The 14,066-nt window shown below is 33.4% G+C and overlaps 1 protein-coding gene across 2 annotated transcripts in view; it reads left to right on the top strand.

Moving 5' to 3' along the window:
* Window positions 1-5,502, top strand: part of LOC119638509 — a 125,194-nt gene extending 119,692 nt beyond the window's left edge. Inside the window, exons 10-11 of one of the 2 annotated variants that reach the window (XR_005247444.1) lie at window positions 205-3,588; window positions 5,141-5,502. Coding sequence is in view for 1 of the 2 variants with exons in the window: in XM_038035326.1 (XP_037891254.1) it covers window positions 205-3,455 (3,251 nt within the window). In the remaining variant the exon portion in view is untranslated. Of the gene's footprint in view, window positions 1-204 lie in introns of both variants that reach the window. The other variant, XM_038035326.1, reaches the window with a different exon arrangement.
* Window positions 5,503-14,066: the final 8,564 nt, after the last annotated feature.

Here is a 14,066-nt window from a genome sequence, read left to right as displayed (position 1 = left end):
TGTTCGAATGATATTTCTTGTAAGATTGTTGTCAACTTATCGTGTTCGATGGAACTTTCTTCCTATGTTTTTACCAACTTTTTTGGGGTTATGAAGGGTTTATTTTACTTCACATAGCGTATTTGTGACGATTAAAACATACTTGCCTGTGTTTAGTTGCTAACTCGATTATGTTTAAATTTCATCTTTCATTAACGCATCTAGGAATACCGCCATCGGTAGGCTATAAATATCGACAAATTTATATGAACTTCTGGAATAAAGAATTACCCGACGAACTTAATCAAATCGCAGTTATTCAGCAGCAACCGTACTTCCTTGACACTCGATTCCAAAATACACAAATACCACAAGTAGACAGCAGTAACAACAACAACAACGTCAACAATAACAGAAACAATAATAATAATGATGATGCTGCCGATAAGGATGACGATGGAAAAATATATCCGAAACGTTATAGCAGTGAAGTAATTATGGGCCATATGAATAAATTCGGTACACGTGCTGATGGTGCTGATGATCCAGTGCGTACATTAAAATTGCTATTACAAGAACCATATGTAAATGGCAAAACCGAAGGTATTGTTGTTGGTGGTAATGCTAATGATGTTGGTAGAGGTAGTGAAACAGCCGAGAATATGTACAATGCATCGCCAATGCAGCAGGGCGTTCATCATCAAGCACAGAGCAAAGAAGATAAACAATTGTATTATGGTAATACGGTACACACCATAATCACCAACACAAACTTGGCTGACAAACCGGATGATGGTAAAATAATTTATGGTATTCAACATTCTAGTGGCACAACAGTGGCAACAACATTAACTGCAACCACTAACAATATCCAGCAAAATATTAATAAACTTAAAAACTATAATAACGTTAAGGTAAATGAGAATGAAAGAGAGAGCAAATATAAATCAAGCGAAGAGCAGGATGATGAAAAAGAGCAACAAGAACAAGTATTGAAATCAGAAACTACTCTGCATTTATTGATTGGCTTAATTGTTATATTCATCGTATTAAATGTCATCATCTATTCTACGTATTTATTGCAGAAGAAAAAGAAAACGAAAACCATGCAACGTAAGCTAGGTACTATACTTACTTATGATGGAACTACTGATGACGAATTGAAACGTTCTAAGCAAACCACCCAGCATGACGGCGATGATAGTTACGTAATGGATATGGTAAGAAAATCGAATGCTTATGAAGCGGTAAAAACGGAACGTTCGCCTCTTAATGGTTATAAGATAACGAGACAACTAAGTTGCTCCACGGTGGATACGCACACTAAGGTATGCGAATGGATGGAAAGTAAGCTACAAGCAGGTAGCAGTTTACCGAGAAGGCCAAGCAGTCCTAAAAGTTCGAAGAAATCATCGTCGTTTTCATCACTAGCGGGTAGCGGCAGCAGTTTTGGCAAACATCCGCACAAGGTAAGTGTGGCGGTTGACGCGACTTCTCAAGGACGTGGTAGCAGTGTTTTGCAGCAAGAGCCTATAGAAATAACTAAGTTCAAAGCTGACGGCCGAAATATTATTATATGCCAAGAGGTAGAAGTAGAAGATCAGGAATTACTCACTCCTCAAGAATCGTTGGATAACAGCCGATTTTCTTTAATTAGACAACACTCAGCTAATACCGAATGTTGTAACGCAGAACTTTTACAACCTATGCATAAACATTCTCAATCGGATCCAGTGGAGGTGTACTATAGCTTGGGTGAAACGATAGATAATGAACAAGAAGATCAGGAGAAAATCACTAGTTTCATAACATCAGAGGCCATCTATGACAACGAGGACACTGCGATGAAAGATATAAATGTAACAAGTCGCGATTCGGAGATAATAGAGGACGAAACTCCTTTGACAGTGGAACAACAGTTATCCGTAATAAAAAGGCGTAAATACCCTAAAGTTTTGCCTCCTTTACTAATAGGAGAAAATTATCGTGATTCACCGCCTATGACCCAAGATTTAAGTGTCACTTATAAACGTAATTCATTGCCACCGAATAATTTCCTTTATCAGCTTCATCATCTCAGCAAGCAGCCACCTTTACCGCCACCTCGTACAGTTGCCACGCTAGGACGTAAAACTTCCCTTAAACGGCGTAATAGTAATATTGTTAGTAACTCACCGTTGATGTTAGCTCAAGATTGCACCGAAGAAGAGGAAGAACCAGAAATTACTAAAAATACATTGATTGTTGGTTCGTTGGTACCAAAGAGTAGCAAAAGCAGCGAAGGCTATTATACAACATTAAGAAAAAAAACTCAGGAAACTGCACCTAATGAAACTTTAAATAAAACTTTAACGGCGCATAATGCTTTCCAACAACAACAACAGCAACACCAACAAAGTATGCCAACAACGGCATTTCAATCTTTCGAAAGTTTTCCTGCTGAAACACCGGAAAGAGATATGCCAGCATATCTTACCGAACGCGTGTATAGCATAGAAGCAGTGTCAGCCAACATTACCACAACGCCATTATATCAGCATCAACAACATCGTCCTTCATGTTATGCTTCGGCACCAACAACACCTAATGCTTTGCCAGTCAATTCGCCACTAATGTCATATCCAACTTTACCGAACGGAAGTTTACATGCACTTTACTCTCAATCTAAGAAATCCCACATACCACGTATTGTAGCCGCCGGCAGTAGCAGCTGTCATAACACTAACATGAACACGAAAACCACAACTACTACAACTAATGCAATGCATTCCATTTTAACGCCTTCGCAAACGACTTCTGCACATCCGTCTAACTGCCCTGAGTCGATATCACAGCAAGTGTCTGCGACATTATTGACTTCTTTAGCTAAGCCATCATCACCGTTAGTCTCATCAAAAGCTTCAACGTTATCATCAACCGATGTAGAAATGCCCGGGGAAGTCATATTAAGTTCAAATTGCACGACGTTGACAGTGCCGTCATCGCCTACACGTATACCACAGTTGCAGAGAAATGCAAACGTAACGGATTGCAACAGTCAACAACAACAGCAGCAACAACAAGAACAGCAACAACAGAAACAACTACAACAGACTTTATTACTACAGTATGTCAATAGAGATAAGTCAAATCCTGGTAACTTAACAAAGGCACTGACACCAATCCCACAGTCCAATGCAATGTCAACTGTCTCAGGCGAACTTTGTAATAACAGTCATCTGGGCAACGATACAACAACAACAACAACAACAGCAGCAGCAGCCAACAAAAATTCACATAAAAATGCATCTCTTGCAACATCATTATGTTCAACAATTTCATCACATTCTAACACAACAGCCGACCCAGCATCAACAGTGTCAATATTACCATCAACACTAACGTCATCCTCATCCTCAACATCATCATTGTCATCGTCATCGACGTCCTCTACGTCGACGGGTACTGTACGTACAGAATTGCAACAACAAAAGTAATCAACATAGTTTTCAGTTTTTTTTTAATAAATTCTTTTGTACATATATACATCAATAGGAGAAGACAAAGTGAGAAAGAAAATTACCAACTAAAGTACAGTGTTTCAGGAGATCAAGAATTTTCTTACAAATGGTAAGCGATTCTTTTCTACATCAGTTCTGTAGATATCCTTCTCTCACTCTTGCGTTGTTAGAAACTTCTTTTTCAATTCTATTTAATACCAACTTTCTTACTCCGCGTTGTCTTTATTTCACTCTGCTTCTTTAGTTACTGGCCGTTTAGACAGAGCTGCCAAATTTATTATAAAATGGAATTCTGTTACTAACAGATTTTCAGGGAGAATATTAAAGCCGCTTTCTAGCTTAGGTGCGGTTCTCTCTCAGAAAACCAGAAACACTTTAAACACTAAGGAGCAGAATATCGTGCTAATAAGTGATGCTTTTCAAATGCGATGTTAAGCCTTGTTTTACTAAAGCACTACCGCAACGAAAAGTAGTACTTCAAGCCGTAGTGCTACAAATTTTCCTTCTATACCTTGCTCCTAACGCAAGAGCACTTATTGCATCTAAATTTTGCAGCTTTAGAAAGCATATAACTGGACAGGACCTCAAATCAATGATGCAAAGTTTAAACCGCCTGAAAAGTGACAAGGAAGTTTATAGGTACACCAGCGACTTACTCTCTGTAACTGACGGGATATATTCTTAAGAAACCGTCGTTTAATGTTAAAAATAAATTTACGGCACCTGCATCGTGGCCACTTTGGTGAGGTTCTTAACGCCCTATTGCAGACTTTTTACATCATCTTACAGATATTTCATAATGGACGCTTTCCAACACTTGTGGGTGTTCAGAAAGAAAAGAGCCTGCAGTTAAGAAGGCGCTAAAAGGCATAGAAAGATCGTTTTTGCATATTTTGCACTCGCATCTTTTTTGTCTTTAAGTACCGGTAAATCGGCTCTAGCCCGACATAAGTGTTGGTGCCAGAAATACAATGTCGTCAGTTAGCTGATATAGGAGCGCAAGGGGTTACAGAAGTAGACATAAATATAGGACGTTTCGTCAGCATAGTAGTCAGTTTCGAATATTAAGAAACCTTCGCATGCAAGTAAATCTTCTTGACAGTAAGGAGCATCTGATTGTTTTTTGGTTATTGATCGAGGAAGATTTCGTCCGGAATGCCTTTCCCTACAGAGATTACCGTCATGTAAACTGCTTCTTTCTATTTGAATACTTGACTTGTTATTCCTAGAGATGGAATGCCTTCATAAATACCATATTCATTCAATATTTAACTAGTCACTCAGCCTTGTCCTCTCCACACTTACGCACGGTGTTATTCAGCAAAAGCTATAAGTGGAGTACGGAGGGAAGAGAGACAATGAAATACTTCTTACCAATGCTTTTCCTAGATATCTAGAGCTTCAACTTCACTATCACCGAAGTGATGAATAGCCCGATTCTAATTCTTTTTTATAAGATAAGCCGATAATGGATTTTTAACTCAAGTAGGCCAGAAAGGTTGTCGGATTTTAGATATCGCTTGAAATGTTAATAGTAATAGTAGATAAAGGCTTTCTGTAGCTTAGATAGAACTTTTTTAATATATATAGAAATCTTTTGTGGATTGGAACACTGTATTTTGTTTTAATTTTTCCTTTTTTTTGCCAAAATTTCGTTTCAGATATTTTTTTCCATTAATGAATCTGAACCCGAAACACTATACTTTACATAGATTTACATAGATGTAAATAATCAATATTTATTGATGGTTTTGTAATGACAACTTCCTCCTTGTAAAGTGATGCATTACAAAGGATTTAAAGTCAAACACACCCGAACACAAACACACACACGCCCTATACAAAGAAACAAGCATCAATCTAATGCTGAAAAAAATGTAGTGTAAAAAATTAAATAAAAAATTAATTACAAGTTCATTTATCCAAAGAACAGCATGTAGCACTTAGCCATTATAAAAGCTATTTAAAAATCTTATATACAAATATATGTGATATGTGTCTATCAGATATATATTAATAAAGATGTTAGGAAAGCTAAGAAAGCCATTTTCAATATTATCACATAAATCATAAATAGTGAAAATAATGATAAAATCTTTACGCGACGAAAGAGGGTAAAGAAATTTTTAATAAAAGATTATAAAGACGTACAAAACAGCACTTAACAATATGAACAACAAGCCGATATGCACAACGAACTTTGACTAGAAAAAAAGAAAAAAATAAAAACTAAACAAGAAAGAAAAACATTTTGCCGACGCTTCGATATTCTCTGATAGTTGGCCTTATAAGGATAGCTGGCATGCTATGCAGTATAGAAAATATGCAAATGCAAGCATTGAAGATAAGATTGGAGAAAAAAACAATTTAAAGAAGATTTTTAAGAAAATTTTATTTTTTTTTTTAAACAACCGTTAACCTTAACAGGTATTATGCGAGAAAGTTTAAACTTTGATTATTAAAAAAAAAAAAGGAAAAAAAAACAACCATGAGGTGTTCAGTAAAGAAATTTCTTATTTTTCTTCTTAGTATTTTTTTTTTTTTTTTTTTTTTTAATATATATATAACAATAACCATATGTACGTGAAAAGATACTTAAGTTGCATGAAACTTTTCTCTCATCTTTAGTTCTATTCAAATTCGTTTACGATGTAAAGAGTTTTTTACTCAGTTATCACTCTTGTGTTACTACTATTGACTGCACCGACTCCCTGTACGAGAACGAACGTGCATTCTTCACAAAACTTTTGTGATTTATTTACTAATGCCGAACTATACGAAAGTGTGTGAGTGCAATATAAAGGCAATCTACTCGTATGCTAAGAATTCATAGCAAAAACCAAAAAATACAAAAAAAAACAACTACGTTGCTTAGCTACGTATTAATAAAGTTATATTTAAAATGATAGGAAAAGCGTATATCGAGAAGAAAAAGGAAGGAAAGAGAAAAAAACATTAGTAGGTGAATAAAGTTTAAGGGAAAACGTTAAGTAATAGTATTTTTAATCAAATTATTTTTCCATATGCAACTAAAAATCAAAATATGAAAATTCTTAGATTAAACATTACATGAACAATGGTAATAACTATGATGATGATGTTGTCGATGATGTGTACGATATTTTAATAAGCATATGTGTACATACATGTGTGCAATAATAAATATGTAAAATTGGTTACCTTTCGTTATCAAAAATAACCAAAAGTACATAAACAAACAATTTTCCTTCGAATTTACGGCAACGATAAGAAGTGCACCGGTAAACATAACAACGGAACGATAATGGAAGAGAAAGGAAGAGAATAATTTCAAATTTATATTCCTTATAATAGCTATTACTAATCGAAAATAAGGTTATGCTAGTTTTCTTATTCTCCTTGTAGATATTTAGTGTAGGATCTATGATAATGTCCATCCATCCGTGCATTTATTGTAAGCCTATTCAGGTCTAAAGATCTGAAAGGTAAATCTTGATTTATTTTCTCTTAAATCATGTCATTTCTCTTAAAACAAGTTCGAATTGGTAATGATAAGGTAAGAACTGAAATAAAAACTTTCTCCAATGGCTCTTAATACAACAAAAAGATCATATATAATACAAACTCGGGCAGGAGATTCAACTTTATCCCTCTTAGTAACTTAACTTTTCTTTTTCCGCCTAATATTTCTTTCATGGGTACGATCATTTCTCTAAGCATTCAGATTTATTATTTAAAAGTTTTATCAAGTGTAGTTTAAAAAATTTGAATAAATCTTTGTAAAAATGTTTAAAAATTTTAAAAACAATTAAAGAAAACTTTAGTATAAATTTTTAGGTATTTTTAAAAAAAATGTTTGTTTTAAAAAAAACTTTTTTTTATAATTTAAAAAAAATAAATTTTTTTTCTTCGTATAATTTGGTAAAAAATTCTGTAAATCTTGTTGAAACTAAAAAAAAAAACTTCGGTTTAATTATAAAAGTAAAACAAAACGTTTTCTAAAGATCTATTTTTTTAATTTAAAAAAAATTTCTTTAAACTTAAAAATAAATTTTTTTCGAATTTTTTAAATTATAAAAACAAAAAAAAAATTTTTTTTCTTTTATATATAAAATAAAAAATTGAAAACTTGAAAAGTTTTTTTTTAATAATATCATTGATATTACTTATTTTTTTGTAAATAAAAATAAATAAAAACAAAAAATTTGCTTCTAAAAAAAAGAAATATCTAAAAAGTTTTACTTAAGTTTTTATTAAATTTTACAATCACTTCGCTAAACGAAAATTTCCTTAAAAAAAAAAAATCATTAAAATCAGTCATTAAGAAATTTGAAGTAAATTCAGTGAAATCTTAATTCCTCAACATTTCCGATGTTCCCATCTTGTAGTCGAAACTGGCACTCTATTCGGAAAACTTTCTCTCCCTGTAATCCGTTTTAAGCACCGTGTCTTTATGTGCAATTTATGTATACATACAGGAAATATGTGTTAAGCGGTCTGCTGTCTTCAAAACAAAATATAATAATAATAATAATGGTTAGTTGAAAGAGAGAATTTACAAAAATATGGTCTGTACAAGACCGTAGCAAAAGCCCCAAAGCAATTCAGATTCACAAGAGATTTGAAAACAAGCGATTTAATAGGATTTGAAAGCGAATTCCAAATTTATATTTTTAAACTTCTTCCATCGGATCATTTAAAATTCAGTTGATATAAGAGCCTCCTCCCCGCTGTTATCTAGAACATCTAATGTAGAACATTAGGTAATGTACACTAATAAACTGTCACTGTATACTTAGCGAAAGTGAAGCAGTTCGATGCCGAACTAGAGTCGAATACAATTTTTTTTTTATTTATCACAAACCTCTCAGAAGACGTCCCGTTTAGATGCGAGCACCATGGTGATCGGGAGGCGTTATAATAAGAGGTGGGTGGAGAAAGGGAGTAGTGTTTGTAAACATCCGTTTTGAACAGTGTACCATATATGTATCCAAGATTCGTCTCAAACCATGACATGCGTAGCTCTCCGCTTTTTTTTAATAATGAAATTATATTTGCATTTAATAATGAAGTACGTAAAACTAGAAAGCTAATGTTTTAATTTATTTGAAAATTTTGTTATGAGAAATATAAGTAGAACTACATAAGAATTTTCTATTCGGTTTAAAAGCTAACTTTAATATCCGCTCCTTTCTACATTGTCTTGCAGTTATCTATATATGAACTTTTCATAATAAGGCGTTATATGGGAAGTGGTCGAATATGTGACGCGATTCGAACCATTTTCAATAGCGTTGGTCCTCGGTCCAAAACAGATCGATTTTTTCAAAATATATATGTCTATCGTTAGCTCTTTTATATGTTTTATAGATTCGCACAAACTTAACACCCCTTGTGTCATAAAAAAGAGTCTTTTAGTTTGCATAAACTCAGCAGCATTTTCGCTTGCAATTATCTGCAAGCACACACAAGAAAAGCGAAAATGGTCAGTCAACGATCAAGAATTTTTTTACATTTTGTGGGTGAATCATAACTCATTTTTTCCCCAAAGCTTGAAAGAGTTCCCGTAAATGCCTTGCAACATGACCTTCGGTCATATATTTTCCGTTTGTAGGCGATTGCTTCGGACCTTTTTTAGACTTTGTTATAAACTGATCAAGGACATTTTCAAATTTCACTGTAGGGTTAAGCCTTTACGGTAAAATAGGAACCCAGCTTAATCTCCTAGACGCATTCGCGATCATTGACTGAGGCTACTTGTTCCAGCTCAATTTATGACACCTTGAACATTCCGACAGCAGACAGATGAACGGACGATTGTAATGGCAGAAGACAAGAGAAATTGACTTTAGATCTCTCGCTACTAAATATATGGATTTTTTGATGAGAAGTTTTAGACTTTCCAAAGGGAAAAATGAATGTACCACGCTTACGACCTTCAACAGTGGATACAAAAAACAAATGATTAAAATTTAAAAACAAAAACATTTCTACAAAAGACTTAACATATATAAACCGACAATACAAACATGCACTTGCCAAAAAAGTAACGTCCGACTGTTCACTAAATACCCTACACAAACTATACCCAATATATTTCATCATTTATTTGATTTTATTTTAATTGTATTTTAAAACTATGTTCATAAGGAATACTCTTCACTGAGGCCACTATATGCGAGAAGACCAAGTTTTGGAAATTCAAATTTTTGCCGCACATTCCTATAGTAGAAAATTTCTCATCTTGTAAGCAAAATTAGCCAATCAAACCCTCTGAATATTTGTTAGCTATTTCGCAATTTGCAATGGAAAAAATATGCGTCGTAGTAGCGGAGAAACAGACGCTTGTTTAATCGCTTATAAAGTATTGCAACATCTCTTTGAGGAAGCATATCCCAGCCCGAGCGTACTGCAGAGGACTACCACGTACAATTTTTATTACGCCTTCAAGAGTTTTAAAAGCAGAAAATATCCGTAACAATGTCAAAGTGCATATGGGGGATGATGGGCTTAAAAGTTTGAAAAATCTCATGATCCCGGATGCGTAGCCGACAAGGTAAGAATCGAGATTATCAAATTTGTGTTCGCAGGTTCAAACCTTAACTTACCGCCCGAGAAAATGCCCATTAGACTCTAGTTTTCTCTCCGTCTCTTTCCTTCTTCTCTTCTTTCCGACCATTAAGAGAATAGAAGACGTTTCTCGAATGATTGTTTATATAATAAAATGTATGTATATATGTATAAAATATTTATATATGTATATGTATATACATATGGAATATATATATGGATATGAATGGAGATTTCTTTTAATTCTCTCTAATCTCGATAACATTAAAGCATTAAAAATAACAATAAAGTTTAAAACATTGAATTCCACTTAGAGTCAATTATCGTTTGTGGCACTTCAGCGAGTTTTCACTCAACTTTAAGTTGAGTCCTCTCACCGTTTTTGCGGTAAATTCATAAACTCTTTTCTTAAGAACGATATTAATTTACTGGAAAATATTTTAAATGAACAAGAAGAGCAAAAAAAAGCATTCATGTTATGTTGTGAAAGAATTGAAAAATTTCTATGGAATGAAAGCCTGAAACGCGGTTCATATACATGTATACATATTTACTCTCCCTTTAAACATAGTGTAGTATAAAAAGCAAATAGACTATGTAATTAGTATCGCGAAGTAACAGCTACATCTGCAAGTCGTTATTTTTGCTCTCTCTACAATACTACGTACAATAATACGTAAAGCAGAACTCATAACGGAAAAGGTATTTATGATACAAGTAAATTTTTCCACACTACCGTTTCGCATTTAAGACATCCATCATTGAACTATTTCTCTAACCAAGCAAATCATGCTTCGGCTATGCGGAGAGGGCCCTTTTAAAAAAAAAAAGGGCAATAGCGCAGTCGTAATGAGGAGCCCGTCAATCTATCAGTTTCTATAAATATTGCGAGATATCTGTTAGATCCCCGTTACGTTTTGAAATATTTATGGGAAATACACGAACGTTTACATATATCGGTGCAATGGAATCTATCTTTCTGTCCCGCGATTCGCTTAATACTTACAACAGCAGAACTTTGTCTGAAACTTATTTTGTTATTTTCCTCATAAGTTATAGTTTGTGAAGCGCTTTACTACGGCTGCGTGCCCGCTCGCTGATTATTATTGAATGTTAGTTATTATCGCTATCGCCCGTCGGCTTCGCAAAAGATATTTTTGTCTATGGAACGAACTTGGAAAAAGAGGGGCATTCTCACTTTGTTGTGGCAATAAAGTTTTCAGATGAAAATCATCAGGTGAGAGTGAAATTTTCTTTCGCGATAATTCATTTGTTTATAAGGAAAATTTGTTAGACAGGGCTCGTTTAATACTCATTTAATTAATTAATTCATTAGAAATTGAGTTTATCCACTTTATCAAAAAAAAAAAGAGTTTATTCCTACGTATGGTTAGGTATGCCAGTCAAAGGTATGAACGCTTGATTGGCGAAGTACTTCATATTGTAATTGATGATACGTTCGTTTAGATTGGTTGCACATGCAAGAAACACAAACCCTGACGTGCCGCAAAATATTCACAGGAATGATGCCATCAACAAATGGGAATCGCCCTTTTTGACTTTCATTGATGTTAACACTTGCCGATCTCAACTGAAAACGTCGGTTTGGGATCCCATACATTTACATACAGATCGCAAATACGGTATACGGTATACTCGAATCCGTTGATACCGAATAAGCCTTATTTATCGGTATCTCGTCTTAGCTTAGCCTAATTTATCCTTCAAGGTGAAACAATCGGGACCACCCTGGAACATGACAGTAATTTGCTAAATTAATTTATAGTCTTGATAATAAAGCCATATCATATATCATATCATATTATCACCTGAACCTTTTACCTAGGTTGTGGCTTGAAGCTTCAGTCACATTGAAGTTCAGTTAAGGTTCAATTAAGATGAAAACAAGACAGCCTTTGCTTTTGGTTAATAAAAAGATTATCATTTTAACTTTTCACCTTTGACCTAGGCTTGAAGTTTCAGTTAAGTGAAAGAGACGGTAAGCTTAACCTTTCCTATGTTGTGGCTTGAAGCTTCAGCAAAATTAAAGATTCAGTTCAGCTAAGTTTCACTTAAAATGAACGCACCCCCGTCTTTACTTCAGCTCACTAGAAAGATTATAATCTTGATGTTTTACATTGTGGCTTGAAGCTTCAGCTATGTTGAGTAATGTTTTTTGCCCATTTACCAGGAAGCTAGATATGATACAAAATGTTCTAAAACATCATCTCAAAATGTGTACGCTTCACTTTTTTGCCAAAGAGCCCAGTATCTGCTTAATATTATTAAATAAAAATCAAAAAGTACATAGCATATGAGAAAATTTTTAAACGAAATGAACCAAAAAGTAAAAATGAAAAGATTTTAAACAAATAAAACTTCTATTAAGGGGCAGATCACATCACGACATACCCTACAACATTTCGTTTAATACATAGAGCGACCTTTCAAAATAAGTCCTTATAAGAGAAGTGGTGGAAAAAATGGTGCGATCCGTGTCATTATTAATAACGTGCACTTTTGAGAACTTGAAAATGTTTCAAAAGTTGCGACCTATAAGTTGAACAAGAGAAAATAAGACGGACACATGGATAGAAAAGCTTATACGGATTCAGAAAGTGATTCTGGGATATTCGATTGGTACAATAAAAAGCCGGTCTATCTTAACTTGTTCTGAGTGTTACGTACATCCTTTTAGCTACAAGTGATGTAGGGAATAAAAATCAAAAAATGTATAGCGTATAAGAAAGTTTTTTGATCTTAACATTTTTATAGGTCATTTGTGAGACATGACCTATCGTTGAAAACCCTACACCACTTCATTTAATACAGTTATACATATAACGACTTTCCAAAACAAGGCTGAGAAAGTAATGCAATCCGGGTCATTTTCAATTGCGTCCATCTTTGGACCTAAACACGTCAGTATACCCAATTTAATCATAAGACCTCAAAAGTTTGTGGCCTGCAGGATCAACACAAGAAAACAAAATGATAGATAGACAGACCTATAGGTTGAACAAGAGAAAATAAGACAGACAGATGGACATAACTTAGCTTAAATCGATTCGCAAAATGATTCCGGGATCTGGAGTCTACTTCTTCTACTAAACTCCTTCTGGATGTTGCAAATATATTCGTAAAATATAAAAACCAAAATATATGTAGCTTACAAAAGAGTTTTTTAAACTGAAAATTTTTATGGACCATAAAGTAAAAAAAAATACATTTAAAAAAAATGGAAATGAAAGTGAAATTAAACTTAAATTGAATTTATATTTTTAGAGAAAAATAAAAATAAGACAAAAATTTGTAACATATTTTTTTCACAAAAATTTATAAAAGGCATTGCCTGTCCTTTAGGCTTCAAATTGAATTAAATGTTTTGTTAAAAAAAATATTTCTTTTTTTTCGTTTTAATTTAATATTTGTTTTATTATTACAAATTATAAAACTTTAAGCCGATTATGATTTTACCTAGGCAACCATAAGCTCTTCTCTCTGTTATTTTACATACATACATATATATAAATATGTTTATAAATATACTTAATATGAATACAAAAAACTTATGTACATATGAAATATACCTTGATATATGCACAAATAACTATAACTTAAAAACAGTATTATTTAATAAAGTGGTCGCACATAATTTTTGGATTCATTTCGCAAAAGATTTAACGTAAACACAATATCATTAAGAGAAAAATTTCGTTTAAATAATAAAAGAATATATGATATCTTTATACAACAAAGAATATGAATAAATCATTATTTTTCGCTTCTGGAAAAGTTAAAGCATTAATTGTTAAAATGTTACAAAATTTTAACTAAGTTTTTATACCCTACACCACTTGCCGTAGTGGGTATATTAAATTAGTACGGATGTATGTAATCCGCAGAGGGGCTTAAGATTGGCCTATCCTTTTAGTATACCGATCGATTTAGAAGCAAAATCTGAAATTAACTAAGCCTGTCTGTCCGTCTGTCCATCTAAATTTTTGTTCAAGCTATAAGTCGCAACTTTTGATATAT

The sequence above is a fragment of the Glossina fuscipes genome, unplaced genomic scaffold, assembly GCF_014805625.2.
Source record: "Glossina fuscipes isolate IAEA_lab_2018 unplaced genomic scaffold, Yale_Gfus_2 90, whole genome shotgun sequence".
Classification (NCBI taxonomy): Eukaryota; Metazoa; Arthropoda; class Insecta; order Diptera; family Glossinidae; genus Glossina; species Glossina fuscipes.
The sequence above is the reverse complement of the archived record's forward strand: the minus strand, read 5'-3'. Positions and strand labels throughout refer to the sequence as shown.